This window comes from Astatotilapia calliptera, chromosome 23, assembly GCF_900246225.1.
Source record: "Astatotilapia calliptera chromosome 23, fAstCal1.2, whole genome shotgun sequence".
Lineage (NCBI taxonomy): Eukaryota > Metazoa > Chordata > Actinopteri > Cichliformes > Cichlidae > Astatotilapia > Astatotilapia calliptera.
The window spans coordinates 42,049,503-42,075,236 of record NC_039323.1 but is presented as its reverse complement, the minus strand read 5'-3'; the positions used below and the strand labels follow the sequence as shown (position 1 = coordinate 42,075,236).

At 42.9% G+C, this 25,734-nt stretch overlaps 1 protein-coding gene across 1 annotated transcript; it reads right to left on the bottom strand.

The window, feature by feature from the left end:
- Nucleotides 1–227: 227 nt before the first annotated feature.
- On the bottom strand, nucleotides 228–25,728 carry LOC113016951 (anosmin-1-like). Its single transcript, XM_026160177.1, has 14 exons — nucleotides 25,521–25,728; nucleotides 22,427–22,486; nucleotides 14,788–14,853; nucleotides 14,182–14,404; nucleotides 13,122–13,306; nucleotides 12,318–12,447; nucleotides 10,773–10,978; nucleotides 10,418–10,544; nucleotides 8,429–8,533; nucleotides 6,739–6,827; nucleotides 6,286–6,457; nucleotides 4,778–5,004; nucleotides 2,420–2,561; nucleotides 228–1,450 (listed from the first exon to the last, which is right to left on the bottom strand). The coding sequence occupies exons 1-14, from the start codon at nucleotides 25,701–25,703 to the stop codon at nucleotides 1,401–1,403; spliced, it is 1,965 nt and encodes a 654-aa protein (XP_026015962.1). The 5' UTR covers nucleotides 25,704–25,728; the 3' UTR covers nucleotides 228–1,400.
- Between the last annotated feature and the right edge of the window lie 6 nt (nucleotides 25,729–25,734).

Below are 25,734 nucleotides of genomic sequence, written 5' to 3'. Positions count from 1 at the left end.
AAACCCAGGACACGCTGGAGAGATTATATCTCTCGGCTGGCCTGGGAACGCCTCGGTGTTCCCCCGGATAAGCTGGAGGAGGTGGCTGTGGAGAGAGAGGTCTGGGCTTTGCTGCTTGGGCTGCTGCCCCCGTGACCCGGCCCCGGATAAGCGGAAGAAAATGGATGGATTAACACAACAGCAAATACATACATGTGTACCAGGTTCTCCAAAGGGTGACATGATGGTGACGAGTTGCATCTTTTTTATTGTTTATGGTCTGAACTATGATAAATATTCTTCATAGCCTTAAACTTAAACCAACCTCCTGTGTTCAGTCTTTGTCTCTGCGGCTCTGTTCACTGTGGTAAACGTAAAGGAAACATGCTCTTATCCAAACAGACTCAGTGTCTGTATGCAGCCATCTGTAGCACAACTTCATCATGGAAATAAACTCTATTCGAGGTTTGTTAACATACAGCAGCTCATACTGGCAATGAGACGTTTTACACTTCAAGAACAATAGAACCACATCTGGAGTACAACCGTCTTGGTTTAGTTTCTGTCCACATGAATAAGTCTTGGTTACACTTCTCATGGCTAAATACTGAACCAGGAGTACAGGAAACAAGAAACCTGTACATGGGTGCAGCGCGCTGTATTTGACACGTATCTGTAGTTAAAACCATCTTTGCACAGAGAGGTGAACAAATGTGCGCACACACATGCAACGCAGATGTAACAGTCCAGGCACAAATATACCACAACCAATAAATAGAGACACAAAGTATATACAGCATTTGAAGAGAGAGTGGGAGGAGCTACATGTCATTTATAAAACAACAAATCTTTTTAGAAAATAAGTTGCAAGAGCTCTTAATGGCACCACTCAGTGACACTGACATTAATTTCTATCATTACATGCAATTGTATCAAAACTGTTGATCAGACCTTAGTACACATCAGTAAACTAATCCTGAACTCGAATCCTTAAGATCCAGTTTTTAGGATCCAGTTTACTATCAGTGCTCGTTCGTGGTGTTAATATATCTTTTGCATCTCTGATGTCGTTGTCGACTAAATCCATTTCATGCTTTTATTGTATTTATTTTTTACATATAACTGTAGCAAACAGAAGTAAAAAGAACTGAAAACACAAAGAGAGCTTTTTGTTTATCTTCCTGTTGGTGAAAGTTGTGTCCATACTTTTACTGAAATATGTTGTATACATGCTTACTTGAGGGTCAAGTTTGGTAAAGCTTCGGTCCATTATGGGACACTGCAGGGAGGGATTCACATGTCTGTCAGCTGTCACTTGTTGTCTTGTTGTAACTGACAAGCTGCCATTTGTCAGTTAGCACCGCTGCTCTGTGGCTTCTTCTTTATTGTTTTGGGAGCTCGGGTCATGAGGCCGTCTGGTCTCAGTGTCTGTCAGTGATTGGCTGCTCAGGATGCTTCCTCAGCCTTGATCCTGAATGCAAGCATATATATTTTAATGTTAACATAAAGTTTTGGTTCTGGTTTCAAAAAAGGACACGTAACTTATAATAGCACAACGTTGCCAATACAGAACAAGGTGTTGTTTCTCCCCTGCAGCGAAGACTCCCAAAGACTAGTCTGCTCATAGAAAATACAGTTTCAGGCGTTCGTGGATACAAATATTTAACTTGTAAGGCAAATTAAAGCGAGCTTTTTCTAGTCTTGTGCAGGCTGCTGATCAACATCAAAGTGAGGGTCGAGTTTATAACAGTGGTGAGTTATTACTGTCCTGTATGAGCACAGGAAGTGTCAGACAGCTAGCTTGGCTCAGGCTAACTATTAACTGAAGCTCCACTGTTGTGCTTTGTGACTGGATGCTGCTACTAAAGCTTAAACCCCGATGGCAGGCACACTCATTATATCTCTGTTTCTCTGTTATATTCATTTATAAGACACCTTCCTGCAGCTTTGGGCATTTTTATTCAAACTCCAGAGCCTATCAGTAGGAGTGAGGCAAACACCTACAGCTGGTGACTACAGAGGATGAAAATACAGCATAATGAGGGTGTGTTTGGCACTTTAGCCATGACGTTATTCAATCAGGCTTTGCTACTTCCCAGTGACAACATATACACATGGTTGGACTTCCAGATATATCAGGAACCTTGGCTTTGCTTTTATTTTCAACACCATTTTTTTACTTCAAGTATTTTTGCCTTTTTACATTTGTCTTCACTTACTGACCATGTAGGACACTTAAAAGGAAATATGTTGTGCATCACCAGTCAAGCTAAAAATATGATAAAGTATGGTGTGACTTTTTGGCCAATATCAGACATTTGCACTGTGTGATGCAGGCCCAGAATACACTGATTTTAAAATGTAATTGTGCTTTTACCAAAATGTCCAAACAAAAGATTTTTCTATGAGTGTTTTCCTTTTGATTGTTTTAACCTCTTACTGTGCAGTAAGGTGCTTTGGTATCCAGGGGTCTGGAAGGTTCTCCTGGTTGTAGGACCTTCACCCTCCGTTGTGATGGCCTGTACCTCCAGCCTGTACAAACTAGCAGGGCGTAGGCCTGACACCACTAGAACATTACCATCCTGAAAGAGAGGAGACAACAAGTCAAGGAAACGTACGGGACAAAGTGTGAAACACTCATGTTGTGTGAAAGTGCAGGACGACTGAACCAGCTTTCAGCTCAGGGCCCCTGAGATTTGCCCACAGAAGAAAATAATTTTGAACTTGCATTTAAACTAGAAAAGAGAAAGCCAAGTATTTCACTGTACTATCACAAAACTAAGACACAAAGAAATCGATATCAGCAGACGGTGATTTTTGTTGCTTTTTTACATTTAATGTGATCAATTTCTCATTTCACGTGTGAAAGCAGCTCCCAGCCTGGCAGATCCCCAAAGGAGGCATCCTCTAGAACCAGTAATAACTGCGCGTTACAAAGGTCAGAGACCAGTAATAGAACTGGTAGACAGGCTAGCGGAGATAAGTAGCCCATGGCCTCAATACGGTGGCTGAGGATGCCAAAGAGTGGGGCGGATGAGCTCAGAAAATTAGGAATTGGAGGAGAAGAGATCAAAGGAAATTATGGACAATGTAAGAACCTGATAGATGAATGAGGGGAAACCTCAGTCAGGTAGTGATGTGGCTCGACTCTGAACTGTAGCTCAAATGATAGATGGCAGAAGCTGCCAATCTAGTGCTGGAGAAGTGAGCTGCTGCATTTTGGGAAAGAATGTTAGGGAAGAGAGAACCTGGCTAACTTTCTGCTGCATTAGTACGTAAGGGATAGACACAGGGAACCTGCCGTCGTACAGAAAGGAATCGCTGCTGATTAGCATCTGAAGGCCGGATGCAGGGAGACTGGCCAGTTCTACAGAACATTGCTTCTGCATTTTGCGAATGAAAACTTGTTTTTTGGAAACGATAGAAAGATGCACAGAGCTGATCTCCAGAAGGCAGAAGGGTTTCCTGCAGAGAAGCTTGTTGCTGCATTCTGCGACTGAGGGATAGAGAAAGAATCTGGCATCCCAGTTCACTGCTGAAGGGTCCACTGCTGCTTTGTATATGAAGGATCAATGCGGAAAAACCAGCATCCCAGTGGGATAGAGAGAAGGGAAACTGGCAAACCAGTGCCCCCTCTTTTTTCTTTTTTTTTTTTTGCAAATGATAGATAGATGCAGAGAACTGGTGGTAGAAAAGCCTACTGGTTTTTGTGAATGACGGATAGAGAAGAACCTGGCATCCCAGTGACAAACTTGCTTCTTTAATTGCTCCTGAAGGAGGCATAGAAAACATCAAAGCTGGCATCCCTTGTCTAACACAGACAAATGGAGGCAGGTGCACAGAACTGAGCTTGCCCCTGCTACCTGGCACTGATGGGTGGGAGGAGCTACAAGATACACAGTAGCTTTTGCTGTTGGAGGTACAGTTTTGCTTCAGCATGGAAGAAGACTTCGGACAGACATTTGGATGTGTGAGGTTACAAAAGTTAGCTTCGAATGCTGGTGGTAGAAGCAGCTGACACCAGGCTACGGTCCAGTTTGAATCCGTAATGGAAGGATATTTGGGAGACCTTTCGGAAGCGCTGGAATGGCACGGCTTCTGAGTCGGGCGGCTTTTCGACTAACTTGCCCGGTCTGTGGGCCTGTTTCAGAGCAACGTGAGTGGAGCTGTGAGCTTTGCTGGTGGGTGATCTTGTTGAATTTCACAGAGGTGGCGAGTGGCCAGAGTTACTTCATAACTGAGGGTATTCGGCATTCGCCATGACGTTGAGAGTGTTTGGGTTTCTTGGATTGCCTGGAGGCAAACCGATGAAGCAGAGCTCTGTAGTTCTTCGTCTGACGTGGTGACGGACAAGAGGGCAACCGTAAGCAAATGGAAGGTGACTGAGGGACTTTTTTTGCCTTTTCCTGCTTCAGTTCCAGCAGTGATGAGTTCCCTTCACTGTGCCTTTTCTCTATTGCTGGTTTAATAGTGAGTAAAGACAGATGTCGTTATGCATCTCTCACAGACTTTAGAAAAGCTGGTGACGACCTTTAGGCCCAGTATGAGTTGAGTCACTTTTACAGGTTAAAAACTTAGATGCTCATCGTGGTTCTTTATTTGTACATTTGTACATATAACCAGCAGTCGAGGCACACTGGAACTCTCTCATCTGGAGCATCTCTCAGTCATGCTCAGGGCTTTGATGTTTTGCAATAAGGTGGATTTTGCCATACCAAGCAATGCATGTATTTTAAAAACATCACTTTTCAGATTTAATTTTCCACATTGTATAGTTTAGTAAAGTCACTTCACTGACCGGCGGTAGGATCTGGGACTGGGAGATCAGGGTGCGAGGCAGCTTGACATTGTAGTTGCGGTTAGTTGAGATGACTTCTGCCCAGGTAACCTGGTAACCAGTTAGCTGCTGGTGGGATGAAGTCATAGATATATCCCAGCTAAAGATAGCTGTCACATTGCCACCCAGGACCTCAAAAGATGCGATCAGGTTGGTTGCTTTCACCAGGACTTTCTGAAGATTCATAGCTGAAAAATACACAACCGGACAGTCCAATGAAGTCAGATACTGGAAAGGTTTTCCTCTCCATGAGGAAGCAAGTGGCATAAACTTCCAATCGCTCACCAGAAGAAGTATAAAAACAGACAGACTGGAACATGATTATGTCTCCTCAGGCAGTTTTGAATATTTGTGCATATGATTCCTCTGAAATTACATTTCATGTTTACATCATTGTGTTGTGCATTTATACTGCTTTTGAAATGTGAAGGCTTAAAATGGGAAAAACAATCTGGAACGCTTTCTGGCACCTTCAGGAAATGAGTAGTTAAATCTGACAGATAAATACACAATACTGAGTTAGGTTTTCATGTTGTGCTCCAGCCGACGACATCCCGATATTTGCTCAGTAATAAGAAAAGGTGTCGATGTTGTGCTACCTCAGAAGCTACTGAAAAAAGCATACATGCATTTACATTTTAAGGTCATTTGAAGCACATCTTTTCAAACAGCTCAACAAATAACATCAAACAAAAGATTTTAATATGTGTACTTTGTTACTGCATCATTGTAACTAATGTAAAAGTGCTATTTTTACCAGAAGGAAAAAAATATGTTAATGTCATGGTAATGTGATGGACACTCGATGGAGAGGTGTAAGAAAGAGAGGACATGAGAGGAAGTTAAGATTTTATTTTGAAAGGTAAGGATTGCTCAACAAGTGAGATTTGATAACCTGGAAAAGTTCAATTTAATTTATATTATATAATTACACCTATATGTACTGTTGCATTATGTTTTTGTTAACTTTCAAAACTAACTGAAGCACACAAATCTTTGTGCCATTCGAGGATTGTGTGAAAAACGGGGCAGTTTAATACAGGCTACACTGACTGGTTTGCAGTGTTGCTATTTACAGTTGCATTTGCTGCACTATTTTGCACCATGTTATCATCATAATTCTTTTCTCAGCGTTGCACTACTACACCCAGTCTTAAAGTTGTCTCACTTCCCATTTCCAAGTTTAACCCTGATCATGGGTGTAAAGTTTCAAATTCCTCAAACGATGTACGGAAGGTAGGGGAGGGGCTGGTTGCATCGAGAGATTTGATTGGTCAGTTCAGCGTCAGTAATGTTTTTATACATATGTGTGCTGTGAGTCAGGATTGTTTTGTGTCTAAAGAAAAAAAGGCTTGATTAGAAGCTAACAGAGTTGACCTCGCTGACTCGTGCTGCACTTAGAAAGTGTTGAGGTGTGCAGACACTGATAAGTAAAATGAAATAAACAAGCCATTATGCGTTTGCCTCACCGGTTTCTCTGGGACAGTTGACAGGTGTTGGACTCTTGGCCTGGATGGTGGTGCAGGGAGGCGTATGAAAGCTGGTGCTTTCTGCCAGAGGATGACTCGTTTTGCTGACTGGCTGCAGAAGGACTTTGTACTTACAGGAGAAGAGTAAGCCCTGCAGGCTGATAAAGCTCTCCTAGATTAGACAGACAGGGTGTGAGCATGGCTGACTGGAGACTGATTCCCAATTTCAGATTACTGCAACTCTCATTTCACAGCAGGCAAGGCAAAGACTAAAATCACCTGTTCACAATGCATACGTTGTCTCGTCTTATCAATAACAAGATTAATAAAAGCAGTCCTTTTTATCTGTACCACCCATGTGATGCCTTTCAACTCTGTTTTATTTTGGCTATGGAAATGAAATAATTTCACCTCCATGATCAGAATGATACTCATTTATTTGAATAGGGTTACCTTTGTACTGGTCTCCTCCACAGGGCTGGTCTGGTCGTGTCCACAGTATTCAGGTCCCCACTGGATTCTGTAGAATTCAACCAAAGGATCTGCACACAACAAGCCAGAGAAGAAGCAATGTTTATGTTGAGTCTTGCACTTTGTTCATTAGCTGTATTATACTGCTATGTCCACGCAACCTTTAAAGTGTTTTTCTTCTTTGAACCTGCTTTTTGAAACCTAGTTATGTCATGACACAGATCAGAATTGTTTTGCTCTGTCGCTTTTTCCCTCACGCTTCCTCTGAGTGCTTTTATGGAGGTTGTTAGGATGAGAGTTTATACTGTAAGGATCCACCAGCTGTTATTCACTATAATACCTGACAAGGTGAGGAGATTTGAATACTCATTCATGAGATCCAATATGGTGTCTCACTCCCATTTCTGCTTTATCAGATTACATATTCACTTTTTATTTCATGACCTATAACCCTGTTTTCAGGTCCATGGTGGAGATCTAGGATTTTACTGCAGAGATTTAGGTTTTTGATTCCAACCTTGCAGAAACATTAAACCACCAGCCCTGTTGTGATTGGGGCCATTTGTGGTGTCTTCTTGTCATGTGATGACACTTGTCTCCAGTCACCAAGCACTCGCTCGGTGAACGTGTGTGCTTCCAACCACAGCCCTAAAACTTCAAATACATGAATTTATATTCACCCAAATCTCTGCAGCTTCCACTGTGCTGGATGATTCTGTCACCACCTGTCACCAGTCCTCCCAATCCTTTCTGCTATTTCGTTCTTCATCCTTGTTCTTAGGGTAGAGGTTTTAGCAGTGCTGCGCTGTGTCTTCCTTTTTTCCAGATACCTGAGCCATTATTTTTAAATGTCAGCTAACTAGTGAGCTTACTGCCCCATGTACACCAATAAACCTTTACTAAACTGCTGAACTTTTAATCATTACATCTTATTTCTGACCTGTATGTGGGTTAAAGCCCAACAACAGCTTAGCGTATTCCTGCGTTTCCATATCCTGCACAGCCTTCGGGCTGCAGAGAAATAGAAGCGAGAGGTAAGAGCTCACAGTTTGCATCATTGAAAGACGGATTGTCAGTCACATCAGGGAAAGATTACGGGAGCGACTAAATCCCTCACTCCACAGGACATTTTTGCACAGTCCACTGTTTGGCAGGTCAACATAACTCTTTCTTCCCCTGTGTTAACTGTGAGTGTGGTACAGAGCATTTATTTAGTTTTTAACTTTGAGTCTGTGTTCATAAAATTGTGTTTTTGCTCTGTATACTTTAGTTTTGTGCTTGTTTTCTTGCCTTTTATGCAGTTTGGCACTGACTGTTGTAATGCAGTAGTTTCCTAGAGACATTTAGCAGCTCTAACCTAAGCTCGTGTTTCAAGATTCGCTTCAGCCTCTTGCTGATGTTGTGAAACTGGTGGTTAACATTGTGTCTCATGGCAGCAGACCAGCCTCCTTCCATAACATGAATTACTCATCATATTTACACCTTCTGCACAGAAAATACGTTTCTTTTTCAGAATGACGTGTATTGCAATTTTTGCTGAGTAAACCTTGGCACATTTATCTCTGCACGCTGTTTCAAACGGGGTATTTGTCTTTTAACAGCAGTTGTTTGAACGTTTGCAGAGCAGCTGCAGGATAGCTCAGATGTTACGTGTGATATGATTTGTACATACCCACGCTTCTCTGCCAGTAAACATGAACCCTGAGCTGTCCGTCCTGGTAGAACGGTGTCCCCACATCCAGGACGTCACCTGCAGGGCTTCTGGGAGCACTCGTGCCTTCAATACAGACAGAATACAATTAAACATGAACTGCATCACTTACAGTGATATCCAAACACATGCCATGACACAGCCGCAGGTACAAAAACCTTTGGTATCAATCATTGGAGGTAATTATTTTCTGTATGACTTGTTGGTGTCTCAAGCTGCTGTGGAGGAATTTGGGCCCCCTCTTGATGCTGGTGGCCTGTGAACAGCTCTTCTAAGGTCCCATCACAGTATTTCATGTGGAGGTCGGGACTTTGGGCCACAGCTTTCTGTTATAGATTTTGTCCTGTTGAAGAGTTGCTGTTTTGCAGTCGGTGCACTAGCATGAACTCAATACTAAATATGCTAACTGAGGCCTTTGCAGTCTGACTCTGGATGAATTTGCTCGGCCTCCTGGGATGGGTAACCATCTTTCCACACATGAATAATATTTTTTCCTGTGGTGTACTTCGTTATAACCCTTCCCAGACTGATGATTACATCACTGCTGATGTCGTTCCTCCTCAGTGTGTTAGTACACACCTGAATGCTGCAGACTTTGACTCTCATCTGCTGATAACCTCTTAATAAAGTGCATCTGACTGGGAGAAGCTGGACACTACTTACTTTTCCTCCTAATTCGGATGGAAGCAGTAAGGCTGCGCTGCACAACAGCATAACCCTGTAAAACCTTTGTTTTTCACATGACTACCTTTATGTTACCTAATCTCAGTGAATACAGAGCATCACTGTGGAAAGCTGATAGGTCGATCTCATTCAGGGTTTTTTAGAAGATAAAGTTGAAAATGAATATTAACTTATCATCAACTAGATGTACAGTAAAACCCAAAGTAAACAGAAACTGACTGAGGGCCTCCATTGCACATCAGAACGTGTAGGTTTGATGACAGTTTCTTCGTTAGTATTAACTATGACTTTATTTTCCCATCCTCGTGGATTATTCTGTATCTGCATGCAACAGTTATTCCCACCCGTGTCACACGGGGGGCTGTGCACGTGCTGATGCATCTCCAGTCGCTGTTTTCAGCCTGTTGCCTGTGATTTTAATGCTTCACTTTCAAGTTTTTATCATTTCATCACTGCAAGACTTAGAATAAAAAAGCAGTTTCTCCTTTACATTAAAGACAAATCTGTACATTTAATTTTGCCAATTCGATATATACATTTGGAGGCGGGGCTTATCACAACGTGCTTTTGTGAATGAACTCTGGTTTCCAAGCTTGTGAAGGTTTTTCCAAGAACAGAAATCCTTCAGCTTGTGAAAATGCTGAAAAACACACATACTTTGCATTTTAATGTCACGTACAGAAAACGTTGATGTGCTGGTGAACTTTTTCACCTTGAACGTTCACACGCCGCTTTCTGCTCTGCACAAAAGCACAGACGCTGACAGCGACTTCACTTCAATCCTTCTTTCATGAGGCACTCACTCTCACGCTCATTTCTGTAATTGTCAAGAACATTTCTATTTTTTCTTTGTATAATGTCAACCACCTCTTTGAAAGGAACGCCTTGACATTTTGAATTTCAAAGCTAAGAGTTTTCAGCCCCGTCACACTGATAAGTTTGTAGGTGTGGAATGTTAAGGTTGCATCTGGAGTGAAGCTCTGAGATACAGGAGATCAAAGAGTGAACATCCCAGCAGGAGAAAACCTTTGAAATATTAAACCCCAACGTGCTTTTTTTAAAAATAAAAAGTGTCACCATAAGAGTGTAAAAGCAGACCTATCGACTATACAAACGGAGGAAGCTTTCAGTGCGAGCCTGAACATCTGAACACGCTTTTACACTTTGGGGAAATTTTAAGCCGACATGAAGACGTTTTCTTTTCTTCACGACAAAATTTCGAGCTCGAGCTGAAAAAGCCTCGGTGTCGTGTGCGTGTTTCCGTACTTTGCTGCGTGGTGAAGTGGAGGACAGCGCGCGGTCCTTTGAACTGAGTTTGTCCCCAGTAAGACACAGCCTGAACCTCCACACTGTAGCTCCTGTTGGTCCTCATGCTGTCCAGCTCCACCTGGCTCTGTGCACACAGACACACACAGACACACAATTAGGCACACACCACACCACTGATTCCATGTTATATTCAAGTCATATTTGCTTCCAGTTGTGATCACAGATGTAAACATGCTACACACACTCCACTCCACGAGGGTTTCGGAGAACATTACATGCATTATATCTTTCTTGGGTCTTAAAGAGAAGTCATGTTTTTGACGTGCTCCATCTGCAGCTGTGGCATTCTCACCTTTCTGACCGTCTTCCTCCTCTTGGTCAGGGATGAGGCGGAAGAATGTCCAACTGCAGTCCAGCTCCAACTGACCTTGTAGTGGTGGATGGGAACATCCAGGTCAGGAGGCATGCTCCACTCAATCCTGGCTCCCACTGTGCTCCCAGGACCAAAGCTCATATTTGCTACTCTCAGCTCAGTGGGAGCAGGAGGATTGGAGGGATCTGAGGGGCACATGTTGGATGTTATTAATATCTGTTTGCATGCAGAAACAATGACCTTTAGTGCACTGACATGTGCTTAGTTTTTAACCCATCCTGCAAAGTTCACAAAAGGCCGATTCATTCACACGTTACTCTCAAAAGAACCAAAAAATCGATTCCGGAAGACATCTGCCGTATTTACAGGTAGTACTGTGTGGCAGGCTGTGGTTTGTGGCTTGGCTGCAAGGGAGGAGCAGTGGGTTCAGGGCATGGTGTCAGGGGGGCTGACTGCCATCATCTGATCATGTATTTGAGTATATCAGCAGGACCAGAGCAGCGGTCTGTGCGGCGTGAAGCGGAGGAGGGCAGCTGGAAGGCCGCTGCAGAAACAGATTACGGATAAAAACGAACACTCGGCGTGTAACGCTGTGTGCGTGGGTCCTTCACTGTCACACACTACCATTGCATTCATTAATAGTGAGGACTGCTGCCTGCCATTAGCATGAACTGGCTGGATGCTGGTATTTATATCCGGTGCTTCCTCAGCCTGATCACGATCAGTGATCAATCAGATGGTAAAACTGTTCTAATAATACATTCCAGCACATGAGGGCACCACCTACACTGCGTCCCTCAGTACCTCAGCACCGTGCAGCAACAGTGGGAGAACGCCATGAACACGTCTGAACTGATTAAGGTTCACATCTTTGCGACTTGCCGAGGCGGCTCCTCTGAGACTGTGGCAGCTACAGAAACCACACAGAGCAAAACAATGAATCCTCTGAGGACTCTCTCCATAACCTCTGCATATATACCACAGTACAACCATTTGCTAAACAGTCTATTTTCCCTTGCATAGCTTCTAACTGTGCCAGTGTTGATATTATGAACTTTTGGCTTCTTGACTTTAAGCTCATTAAAAACATCTCTCTTCTCTATCTCTTCTACTTCGGGTAGTAGAGGCAGGGGTGGGCCTGGTGCTGTGCTCTGTCACTTTGTATTTTCTAAGCTGTTAAAATATATTTTGCTTTCAGCTGATGTCACTGTAGCTGGTCGGTCTGAACTCCTCTTCTGTCACCACCTCTGCCTGTTTGAACGTTGCTGCATCGCCTACTTTCTTCACTGACCTACAGCCACTCTGAGGATCACCACATCAGCACGGCTACATCAGCGCAGTCACTCTCTGTTGCCAGACTTTGCTTTTGTGTGTCTGCAGCTGGCAGCTTGTCCAAAGCCTGACTGTCACCTGGCTCCAGCCCCCTGACGGTGACTCATTGTGGTTAATGCTGCTGTTTGGCGAATGGGAGGAGCGGACTCTACGAACACACACACACACACACACATGCAATGTGTGTCTGACCTGTGCTTGAGTGGAAGTGTCTGCTGGGCGTGGTGAAACCTCTGGTCCCGTGAAGGTTAACGGCTGCCACTCTAAACTGGTACCAGCGACCGGGCCGGATGTCTGACAGCCTCGCTCTCTGCTCCGTCGTCTGTTTGGGAGAAAACAGCGTGTTTGGTCAGTGTTTAGGTTTCTGTCTTGGCGATGACGATTTTTAACGTCTAAGAAAATAAGTTGATAGATTTTTAAGCATGTCACAATTCATTGTTGAGTTAAGAGGAATTTACCAAAATGTCTTATGACCCGTAAAACGTTTGCAGAATATTTGAACATGCAGTGATGAATTTTAGCAGATCCAGATCCAGATGCAGGCTTGTCTTTCAGATTTCCACCTCGGACACTTAACCTCACATTAATGCACAGCTGCTAGAAACTGCAGATGAAGTTATTAAACTACAAGCAAAATAATAATCTCATGTCTAACAAAGTTAAAAGTCTGAAAATTTGAAATAAATGTGATAAAATGTGTTGTTGCTGTGCCCGCCGTACATGTGGAAACTGTAACATCTACTTTTACCAGCAGCACTTTATGAAGTTCATGCCGAGCTGAGTTCAGCTTATTATTCGCCTCCACAACAGTCCCAGTGCATCATGTGACGCCTGTGTTGCAGTGCTGCCGCCATCAACAAAGCAAAAACAGAAACAGCAGAGCTGTTCTGTCAGCACTTGGAGACCCAGCACCTTACAAAGAGATTTGATTTGGGCTTTCTTTCCTTTAATTTGTCACGTCTCAGTAACAGTCTATATTGGAGGCAGTTAACTAACCTGTGCAGCCACCTGCCACGACGTGGCCGTGTCCTCGCTCGGCTGGATGCCAAAGTTCCATCTCCTCTGCAGAACGTAGACGACAGGCTCGGCCGAGATGTTGAAGCGCGATGACCAGTGCACCTCCAGCTGGCCAGAAGACACTTCTTCAAAGGCTAGCTCCTTCCTTGGCTTCAGAGGAGCACCTGGACAGACAAAACATCCACCAAAGGTGAAACAGAGTACAACTGAAGGGACAGTGCTGTCCATCATCTGCTGTAGCTCCGCAGTGGGGCTCCTAGTCAGCACCCACCAATGCTGCAGGGATTTGCAGATTTACTCAGGGAGAATTTCCACTTCATTTGTTTGAGTAAAGGCCCAGGGGGGCAGTTTTTAGGTTATCAGGACTGATAACATTAGAGTGCGTGTGCCTGCATGGGTTCTCTCTGGATACTCGGGCTTCCTCTATGTCATCAAGTGTGACTCATTTGTGACCAGTCCAGGCTGTAGCCTCTCACCCTGCGACAGCCGGGATGAGCTCTAGCTGAACTGGATAAGTGGGAGAAATGGACGCATGAAGCTTCTTTATTATTTCCTACAGTCAAATCGTTAAACACATTTATAGTCAGGGCTGCACATAAGTGGTCCGCAGGTGCGAATGTCAAAATAAAAGACCGCACCAGATAAGAAGTTGCAGCGCGCGTTTGCGCACATATCAAAGGCAGTGTTTCTGTCCACTAGAGTGGGATTTTCACGGCACATTCTGCACCACATCTCTGTGCGTTCATCATTTGTTTGAAGCCAGCTCACCTCCTGCAGCCACTTGTCCGAGAACACGCGCTTCTTTTGTGGTTCGGACTCCTCCTGACATTTCTTCGGAGGTGGAGGAACACCTGCTTAAAGGAGCTTCTTCGACATCTCTAAGAGTTCTAAACAAACGTCTGTCCTCCTCCACAAAATCTAATGGACCCAAACGCGCGTTGCAACTTCTTATCTGGTGCGCGTCTTTTATTTTGACAGCGAATGCTCACCTGCTTATGTGCAGCCCTGGTTGTAGTGATGTGATTCTGGCTCAACATACCCTTGTAGATGTCACTGGGAGTCTGGCAGGTGTGGCCACAGCTGTTAGAGCAGCATTTCTTCTGAGCAGAGCATTCTTTGTCGTGGTCACAGCTTTCCACACAGGCAGCAGCAAAACCACTGGCTCTCTGTGGAGGTGGACAGCTGCCCTGCTTCACCATCAGCACAGAGTGCAGGAACTCACAGCTGGTCACACACTCCCAGTGCTTTCTGGGAAACACCCGCTGGATGAATCAAAGGCAAAGTAGTTAGCACAGGTTAACTACTGTTACAGCTACTTCCTGCTCTTTGCTTAGAACATGGTGTAATTCTCACACTTGACATACGACAGTGAAACAATGAATAAACTGTGAAATATGATAATGTCAGGTTTGCATCAATAAGTAGCATCTAGACAAGAAGATTAAGAAAAGCGAGACAAAAAGAACAGCACTGAATATGAATAATATTTCCAGGAACAGGCGGATTCTCCAGGTCTTTACTGGGACTGAGAGTTTAACAGACTCTCCACCTTTATTTCAAACTGTGATTGCACAAACAACCCTCGGCTGTTTTTGTACTGTACTCAGAAAGCATACAGTACGACTGACTCTATGCTGCACCATACCTCACATAACTCTCTGCAGTTGCCTTTCCCCTTCATCTCCCAGGAGTCTCTGCAGGGCTCCAGGCACTGTGGAAGTCAAAGCAGTGTGAGCACGTTTAAGGTTTATGGTCAGAGATGAAGAAATACATTTGGAGGTTATGCACAGTGAAGTGTTCATGTTTTATTGCTGAACACAAGAGTGTGAGACAGTTTAATGTCTCTGTGAAACTGCAGGTAACCACAGATTACAGCCTGTCACATCTCGCTTTAGTTAAGTATAAATAATTGTAAAAATTATACAAACATGTACAGGGATGGTGTGTGTGTGTGTGTGTGTGTGTGTGTGTGTGTGTGTGTGTGTGTGTGTGTGTGTGTGTGTGTGTGGGCATTCAACTGATTGTACCCATAATATTAACTTCAATAAAATGAAGAATAATTGGTGCTTTTTTCATGAATGTTATTAATTCATAATGATGCTGTTGTTTCCAGGGGAAGTGGACATGAAAGTGTGTTGACATCAGACTAGCTGCACAGTGAGGACATCAGTGCCTCCTTCTGTCTCGTCCTTTTTAAATATGATCATATTTCTCTGTCATGTCTGTAAGCAAACACACAAGGTGACACAACTCTGTGTAGGTGCACACCTGTGTGAGGGGATTTATGTTACACTCGGGGGGTTTCTGGAGCATGTCAAGCGTTAACAGTGTAGTGCTCTGCACCACAAAGCCCAATCCTGCACCAGTAAGCAGAGGCAGCCCAGGGGAGCAAGTGTGCACTGGTTCTAATTTCATGCTGTAGCGACAAGCAGTGGGGGAAAGTGAAAAGCACGACAGCCTCACGAGGGCATAGCAAGTCATCTGAAAGTTGGAGGAGTGCTCCAAATGCTCAGCAGATAAGGCACACGCTGCACAGGAAGTGACGCTTCACTAACTCACAACACTTTTGTCTGACCTGGAAAAACCGTTTGTTGCACTGTAAATTCAGACAAAACACAAAGTTATTGTACTCAAATCTTCCAAATATGGTATCTACTGCCATACTTACTCTGGCATTACGTTGACCTCCAGTAACACTGCTGGGAATCAGGATGTGTACATCGATCCACATATAAACAAACATCTAGGACTGATTTCTTCCTTTTGTGCAACGTCTCTAAAATTAGAAATGTCCTGTCTCAGAGTGAAAACGAGCTCATGCATTTGTTTGTTTTCACAGAAAGAGCGAGCATGTCTGCTGTACTGTTACATCCAGAATCACATTTAAAATCTTTCTCCACAAATACTTCGGGCCCGTCTTACACTCATAGTCTCTCATTGTGTCTCAGACTGTGGGCTTGCTTGTGTTTCACTGGATATTAGATGACTCTATCACTCATACCCTCCTAATCCAAGCTGTAGATCTTTAATGTCAATAATATGTTTGCAACAAGCAAGTCGTAAAAGATCTACCCATGAATGATTTTTCTCGCCATGCTGAAGCCTGGTGTCGCTCTGATTTGGTAGGACAGAGCACCCTGAGTAAAGATCCGGCTCAGCTGGCCTCAGGCTGCTTCCCAGTTCTCATGTGCACAAACTAAACTCAGTCTAACGTTGTATTAAATGGACATAAAGCTGCAAGACAAGGTTCCATTAATTGTTTCTGCATTATTTCATACAATAACATGAGTTGTGCATAATCATGAGCATCATCCTGGTCTCCCGCTCAGACAAATGGTTCGATCCACTTTGCAACACTGGGAGATGCAGTTGCTTCAAGTAATGACACCGATTCCTTTGATTCAGGTACGCAGCACAATAGACCGCCGCAGAGGAAGAAGAAATGAAACGACACAAATTGGGCTTTAAACATCTTTCTTGGTTAAGCTCATAGTCCAGGCTGCGGCTCAGGAGACACAGCGGGGTCATTTACCAACCAAACGTCAGTGGCTCGATCCTCACAGTGTAACTGTGGTTTACAGTCACACATGTTTACTTCTGTAAAGCTTACAGATTTGTCATCGCTGCTTACAGGGGGGACAATAAGCTTTTGGGTTAATATGAAGCCACAAACGCCCTCCGATGAAAACAAGCCACACATGCCGGGTTGTAGACGTGCTGAATGAAGCAGGTGTCGGTGCTCTTAGTGCTCCACGAGGAAGAGTTCAGCAGCACAAGCAAGATGAAGAATACGTTAAAGATTGTACACGAGTCCACAAGACAGGAGAAGCAGCATGTTGTGTGTGAGCGTCGGAGCTGCTGCAGAGCCAAGCAACAACACCGATGACAGACTCGCTTTGTGCCTGATGTTCCAACTAGTTTGGGTCATTTGCAACCTGACGGAAATATCTGTGCACAGAACAACAACGAGCGACAACAAATTCCAGCCACTCAGTCGGCGGCTTTATCTGTTTGTTCTTCCAGCATCACAGATCAACCCTTAATGATTATGTACAACTCTGAGTTTGCTGTCACAGCGTGAGAGGCAGTTACACCCTGGTCAGGTCGCCCTGCAGGGCTGACAAGGGAGAGCTGCACAATTATGTGACATGATGTACTGTTTTAGAGCCCCGTGCTGAGGCAACCACATCTTTTAATCAACAAAAGGGTTGTGAAAGTTAAAAAAGGGAAAAACTCACAGTCAGTGATGTGCACTAAGATAAGGGAAGATACAGGGAAGAAGAAGTTGCTGCAAAGTAGAGTGTGGCCCACACTGTGCTGCTCCGCAGTGGAGTGTCTGATTGCCCTGTTCCAGGCCTGTCATCTCCCATCTCCTGTCCACGCTCTCCACAACAGGACGCTTCCACTAACGCACACTGACATTCCCACTCTCGTGTCATTCCCTTTGCAGCTCAGCATCACTGAGTTTTCTGCCCCATTTCAAGCTTAAATCATTTTTGTTTCACTACTCTGAAGATAAAGCAGCCCATGAAATGTATTTCTTACTAAAACCTGAGCCGTGCTGTTCTTATTTACCTACAACGCACAGCAGTGTGTGTGTCATTACACTATTATTATTGTAGTGCAGTAATTCTGTTTATGTGGTCATGTTGTGTGTCTTGGTTTAATGTTGGGGTTAAAGTGAGGCCAGGTGCAGGTTTGGGCTGGTTGGTGTTGGGGTGAGTTTCAGCTATGGTCCATATGTCAGCATGATGCCTTCTAAACTAATGGAGACATTATTGTGCTGTTGGGTTATTTTGGCAGTGGATGTTCCTTATTCCTCCATGACCAAACGGAGATAATGGAGCAGCATCTTCTCTGCTGACCGTGTAAAATGCCGTTCCTTTGGTTCCTGACACGGTTTGATTCTCTGCCCAGACGAACCCCACAGAGACCAAACAGGCCGTGTTTGTGTCTTGTTTCCTGTTTGACATTGTCTCTGAAAATGTTCCAGATTTTTGAACATCCACAGGCGAACTTTAACTTTTCCTAGAAAATTATTTCGCAGGTACTTGAAAATATGAGTTGAAGGAATGAAAGAAAAGGTTTTCTGGCTCTTAATCAAACATCACATCAAGGCTGTTGTGTATTGAAGGACACTAATTACTGCTGAGAGGAAGAAGGTCATTACACTGCGCTCGATGCCAGTTTGTGTATGTTTCGCTCAGGACACTGGTGTCAGCACGTGACTATGATGCTCGCTCATTGTTCCAGTGCCACAGTGCCATCTTAAGCCTTTTTTAAGAGCTGAATCGAACTAGACTGTGTGGGAGTGTCTTGTTAATCAACTCTGGCATTTGCAAATGGCTGTATGCCTGCAGGAAATAGTGACAGAAGGATTAACAAGCTCTCATTACCACCAGAGCCCATGAGGATGACATGAGGCCAAAGTGATAGGCTGTCTCACAGCAACAAGGATCAGCAAGCTTATCATCAGACCTCTCTAAGATTAAGAGCTGGGCAGGGGTATGTTGGAACTGGGACTGTCATGTTAGCCACACTCACAAGTCTGACATGAGTAATATTTTATAACACGGAGGAATATTAAATCTCTAAAGTTGTCACTACGGAGATGTTTTATCTTTTACTGTGGTTCATATTTAAAGTGCTGTTTGTCTGTAAGTATAAAACTGTCTAGATGCAGGCTCATAATCCAGGTGTGGAAATCTGGAGTGAGGCCCACATCCAGCCTCGGTGTTATTACTACTGAGGTTCAATGGCATCCGTGATGTCAGACAGCTGACAGGTGAATGTGGGCAGACATGAGTGGAGGATTTCGTACTTTAATAAAGATCTGCATCGTCATTTAAGTTTCAGACGTTCGTTGAAGTTCTTAAATCAGTCTGATATTTTAAATGTGCATGTTTGTTATAAATGTAAGTAGGTATTATATATTTAAGCTGTTAATCAGCCTATCACAGCGGCCCCCAACCTTCTTTGTGTCACGGAGCAGTTTAACGTCAGACGATGTTTTCACGGCTTTAAGGTGTCGCAGATAAATACGACAAAATTAAAGACACGACCGAGACAGAAACTGGTATTTTGTAAATATAATAATAGACGTGAATTCACTGTGTAACTGTGTAACGTTGTTAGCAGCGTCCTCCTGAAATGCACCAACAACATTGAGAGTAACATCCTCCTCTCTGCCCCTTAATGCTCTCTGGTAACTCTTAAATATTTCTTTCAAAATAAGACGCACGACTACAACACGGGAAAAGACCCAGGAAACCGAGTTAACGATGAAAACCCTGAAAATCATAAATTTCACAGCTGAAAGTGTGAAAAGCCTCAACTCCCTCTCCACATCCAGCCTCGGTGTTATTACTGCTGAGGTTAGATGGCATCCGTGATGTCAGACAGCTGACAGGTCAACTCTCGCAGCGCGGTAACGACTGTACCTGCTGATTCCAGGTCTTTCTGCAGCTCAAGTTGGCTCTGGGACAACTCTTCTGATAACTTTTTTCACTCCACTGTCTGAAATCTTGTGGGGAACAACTGTCTATAGTGACATGCCTTCCCCTGATAAATGTGCATACAGTTCAATTCAGATTAATTTACACAGCACCAAATCACAACTACAATCACCTCAAGGTGCTTTATATTGTAAGACTGAACAATAATACAGAGAAAGCCCAACGATCAGATGACCCCTGAGAGCAAGCATGTGGACACAGTGGAATCATTAGAATCAGTTTTTATGATCCATAAAGCCTGGTGGCATAAATCAATCAATGAAACTACAGGCTTATATTAAAGACATAACGCTGTGGACGACCTCCAATTTCCTTCTAAACTCAGACAAAAAAAGGTTTATATTTACGGCTAAAAATCTCAGAAAGATGGTGTCTGACCGGATTCTTGGGGCATTACCTTCATTAACATATTTCCAGGCTGGACGACTGTAATTCATTATTATCAGGAAGTCCTAAAAACTCACTGAAAAGCCTTCAGCTGATCCAAAATGCTGCAGCAAGAGTCCTGACAGGGACTAGAAAGAGAGAGCAGATTTCTCCTGTTTTGGCTTCCTGTTAAATCCAGAATTCAAAATCCTGCTGCTCACATACAAGGTCTTAAATAATCAGGCCCCATCTTATCTTAATGACCTTGTAGTACCATATCATCCTATTAGAGCACTTCGCTCTCGCTCTGCAGGCTTACTTGTTGTTCCTAGAGTATTTAAAAGTAGAATGGGAGGCAGAGCCTTCAGTTTTCAGGCCCCTCTTCTGTGGAACCAGCTTCCAGTTTGGATTCAGGAGACAGACACTATCTCTACTTTCAAGATTAGGCTTCAAACTTTCCTTTTTGCTAAAGCATATAGTTAGGGCTGGACCAGGTGGAGTTGAACCATCTGTTATACAATTATAAGCTCAGACTATTGCAGTACTTTGTGTGATGAGCGGCTCTTCTTCTTCATTCATCTCTTTTCACCCCCACATGTTTATAGACCACTGCATCGTGTCATGTTTGTCTTCTCTGTTCCTTGTTGTGTCCTGTTACATTAAAATTAAAAAAAATATTTATGCCCAAAATGGTGACTTTAAGTAAATTCATTACATGTAAATTTTCCATGTATAAATGTTACATTTAATGGAATCTGATATACAGTCAGTTCATACAAAGGATGTTTTCATTAATGTTTAATTATTTAGATAAATAACCATTTTATTTTGTATAAGTTACATTATCACATTATTACATTATCTTATCAAAATGATTGCTTGATGTTGCGTGTTAGAGTATCTCACATTGATAAGCTCTGATTTGGGTTTATTTTGCAGCAATGGGACATGGGCACCTTGCACAGGACGATGATCTCAGCAGCAAATCTACAGCACAAAGGCTGAAAAAGAAAAGACTCAAAGTGCTGCAGTGGCCCATCACAGAGCAGAACTCCGCCTGGCTGAAAGGACAGAGAAAAGCCCACAAACGTCAATGAACTGACGTAACACTAAAAAGCGGCTGGCCAACATTCCCCACATGAGTGTCAGATACTAATAAGTCATATAGAAAAGGATTGTTTCTAATTATTGCTGCTAAAGATGGTTGTTCACGCTGCTGAATCATGGATAAGCTACTTTGTTTTTCACATGAGTGGATTTAAAAACACCAGGACTACCTGAGCATCATTTCACAAACAATGTTCAGATTATCAAAAAGATAGCCATCCATCTTTTACTGTCTGCCTCTTTCATGACTCCTGATGTATTAACAGGGAAACTGCTTTGACATATAGGATGTCACAGAATAAAGAGCCACAACTGGTGATGAATGGCAGACTTAAGAAATGGGTAATAACCACTATAATCCACCAGCACGTCCCAGTACATACAGATGTACACCTGTGCACAGAGCATGCTGTCAGGTTGCATGTGGCCTGATTTATTGCTGCAAAAGCAAGGAGCATAAAACTACACACACATGAGGAGAGCGAGAAAGAGTGATTTATTACTCTGAAAGGCTCCAGCAGTCCCACATGACTTCCTATTTTTACACTCACAGCTAACTGAAACTCTTCGGTTCTTGTCCGTGATGTAAACGTGTATATGAGAACAGTGTGTGCCAATAATTCTATCATTTACGTTTTAATCTGCATCTTTTCATTCATGCTGCAAAACAAGGGGGAATTTACATGATATACATTTATAGATTTTTTTCCAGGCAATTCCAGGATTTTTAAAAATGTACTAAGGGAGAGCAAGTCAGAGGGGCCCGTGGGAAATAAGAAAATCTATTGGAAATAAATATAGAGTTGAGAAACGAGGGAAGTTGTTTTGGATTCAAAACTGCATGTTAATGGAAATACTTGCATCCTTACAAAGGTACAAAAATACTTCAATAAAGTGCTTCAGATTGAATGAGGAGCACATTCACGTTACATGCATTCATGCATTCATGAGCGCATCACTTTATAAACTTCTGTCTTATACTGTATGAAAATAGCACAATGTAAAACACTTTAGACTACAAGCCACATTTAAATCATTTAGTGCACTTCATCCATCGTGCATCCACACTTACAACAATTAACTTAAACTGCATGTAGTGGGGAAACCCACACAGGGAGGAAGAACATGTAGTGTGGCCCAGTTAACCAGGAGATTTATCCAGGAGGTGAGAGTGTTGTTATTTTCTATGGACAATCAGAACACTTCATGCAAATGAGGTTCAGGAACAACCCACTGTGTCAGGTTTGTGTGACGAATGGAAAATCAGAAGGACGTACTTTTAAAAATGTCTCCTACCTTTGCACACTGTTTATGATTATGACACCAACCCAAGGATCCGTTATTCTGAAGACGAGACTAAAAGGAGGAAGACAAGGACACAAGCATAAACAAACGGGTCTGTCTGAGTTAAGCACCAATGAATCCAGTTTAAAGCTGAGTGATGTCACTTTCAGAGGAACGTGAGAAACCAACAGGTGTCTAACTTTGCAGACTGTTAAAGTATTGAATAGGAACATCTAGTGCCAACCCTGTTCATTTAAATAAAGCATGCAGACCTCATAGCTCAGATACTTTATGCACGACGATCTTTTCCAGCAATATTCAAACTTCCAAACATGTTGCTGTTGTCGGAGCAGCTCCTGTCTTTGGGATCAGACAGCAAAGACTGGTTGCAGGCCTGTTACTCTGATGTTTTTATACAATACAACCTCCAAAAAAACCTTATGACCTGGTTTTAAAACACAAACATCCAAAGTGCTCAGTTGGAGACGAGACAGGATGCCACTGACCAGTAAGTAGTGGTGGCTAGATCCATTTTTGAATGAACGCTGAGAGTCTCCTGCTCTTCTGGAGTTAAACCTGCTGACTTGGCTGGTGAATAAAATGACAGTAACAAGAAATGTTTGTTTCTTTTTAACCCTTGTGTGGTGTTCGTATTTCTGTTACTCAGCCAGTGTTCATGGGTCTGGTGGACCCGCTAGAGTTTTGGCTTTCCAAATTAACACTATCAAACAATTTTATGTTAAATTACTCAACAGATGTTTACTTCATCCCAATTACAAGACATATGAACAGCAAACATGGTTAATTTTTTCCCTTTACCTTTGTTAGATCACATTTATGAATTAATGTGCTTCTCGTTTTTCTTTTATATAAAATGTTATAAATAAATCAGTTATAATCAAGTGGAGTGAGTGGAAAGACACAACACATTTACACGTGAAAAAATAATTAATTGTTTAATTTTTCTTTTGAAAAAAACTGAACACGGGTCTCACAGACCCGAACACCATACAAGGGTTAATCTATGAGCAGCTGGGGGATTGTTCACTGTTCTCCTTTTTTCTTCTTTTTTTCCATTTCAAAGCCGTTGAAAATGTTGGCAGCAAACAGTGAGATTGAAATATCGAACAGTGATTGTCTTACAGCGCTGTTTGCTCTGTCTGTAGATAAATGGAATATGAACGATCGAGAGCAGAGACAAACTGTCTTGTTTGGTTTTATTGAAGCCAAGGTCATTATGTCAATCAACAGTTTTACTTATTTTGTTATTGGCTGTTTAAAACTGAGCTCGCATCAATTTCCTGAAAAAGACTCCTTCTACAGAATCACAGGAATCAGATAATGAAAAAGTATTCATTGACTTTTTCCATGCAATCTTTGCCCATTCTTCTTTGCAAAATAGCTCCAGTTTAGTCATCTGTGAATCCCAATTTTCAAGCCTCGCCACAGAACAACAGGATCTAGGTGTGGACTTTAATTCTAGCACTGTCCACACCACTGCAGTGTAGCTCTGGCCGTTACCAGTTTAAGCTGGCCAGTGAGCCTCACATGTGGGTGGCTGTAGCTCAGGCAGTAGTGCAGGTCATCTACTTATTGGAAGGTTGGTGGTTCGATTCCTGGCTTCCCCTAGTCTGCATGCCAAATATCCATGAGCAAGATACTGACCCCAAATTGTTCTCTGATGTGTGTGAATGTTAGTTAGAAAATGTGCTTGTGTCAATGGGTGAATGCACAAGTTGTGTAGTGCTCAGAAGAGCAGAGAAGCGTTATATAAGAACCAGTCTGTTTGCAGTGCAGTGGGGAACTACTGCATCAGGTCGATAACTGGAAACATCACCAGCGTTAACAAATGAATCATTTCTAAATTTTGTGAAAGTAGAAATAATAATAAATCATAACAGAGGTGCTGGATTAGACAGTGGTGAAACATAAAACGTATACTATGGCCCTACAGGACAAGTCGTGCTTCTAATTGTGACTTTCACAGGAGCTTTGTGAGGAATGGAGCCCAAGAATAATTAGTGTGAAAAACCTGAGGATGGACGTTAACTATAGTCTAAATCTAAAACAGGGTACAAAGAATAGCCCTAAAATAAAGTGACACGCAGATTCACAAAGTCAATGTGAGCATGTTTCACACTTCAATAGTTAATGAATTGACGTGAGTGCTGTGGGAATACTGGCTACTGCAAAACTAGGAATGGCAAATGATGTATCAGTGATACATGTCTGAGGGGCAGCTTTGGAGAGCTGGAACTGAAGCAGGGACACAGTACAGTAGTCTGCTTCTTGGCATGTTTGACGAGAACCACAGCACACATTACAGGCTGGACCGTCATTCTGTGCAGTTTCATTGGACTAAGTGAGGCACACTCGAAAGCCTGAACCAAAGAGTCACACTGCAAGTGTGTGCACGTGTCAGTGTGTGTGTGCACGTGTCAGTGTGCGTGTGCACGTGTCAGTGTGTGTGTGTGTGTGTGTGTGAGAGAGAGAGAGAGAGAGAGAGAATGGCAGAGGAAGAATCCGTTTGAATCCCTATAATGAGCCGTATAGTCTATTCTGGCCTTTCAGTTGAACAGTGAACATCAAGCATGACTGAACTTATTTTTATCATGTTGTCAACTCCATGATGTCACTGTTTTAGATCGTTTCAGACTCTTAGACTTTTAAGATATTTAGATATCATTTCTAAAGTAAAGTTTTTTTTGTTTTTCTTGTTGAGTCAGTGTCTCTGGAGTATACTCACCATCATCCTGAGACCTTGTTTTGTAGTGTAAACGAGACTTTCCATTACCTTGTGCACTGGTTTCCCTCAGCTTTCCCTAAAGTGCCCATATCTGACTGCATATGTTTCATTTTATAGCAGTATATATAATAAGAGATATATTTACTTATATTAAAAGTTATTTTATTAACGTAATGTAACTTTACATAAACATTATTGCACAGATCTATTGTTTGAAACTCTTTTTCAGAACTCATGTAAGGGTCATGGATATTTTCTTTCAAACCAATAAAAAAAGCATTTGCTGATTAAAAAAAAGTTAAATAAGTGAAATTTAAGGACTGGTTATGTATAAACAGCCGTTGTCAAAGGTGTCCTGACCTGCAGAATCGAGAGCGCCGCTACACTGTGCAAGCTGAGGCATCGCGACGCACACCTGGCCCTGGAAACGCTCTCCGACCAGGACTCATCAGCATCGGCGCGCTGCCTCCTGGCACAGACACCTGAGCTGCAGAGGAAAATAATCCACAGGCTGGTCCTGACAGCGCTGTTTGTGGTCAGCATGTCCGTTCCGAGGTGGGATGCTGAAACAAAA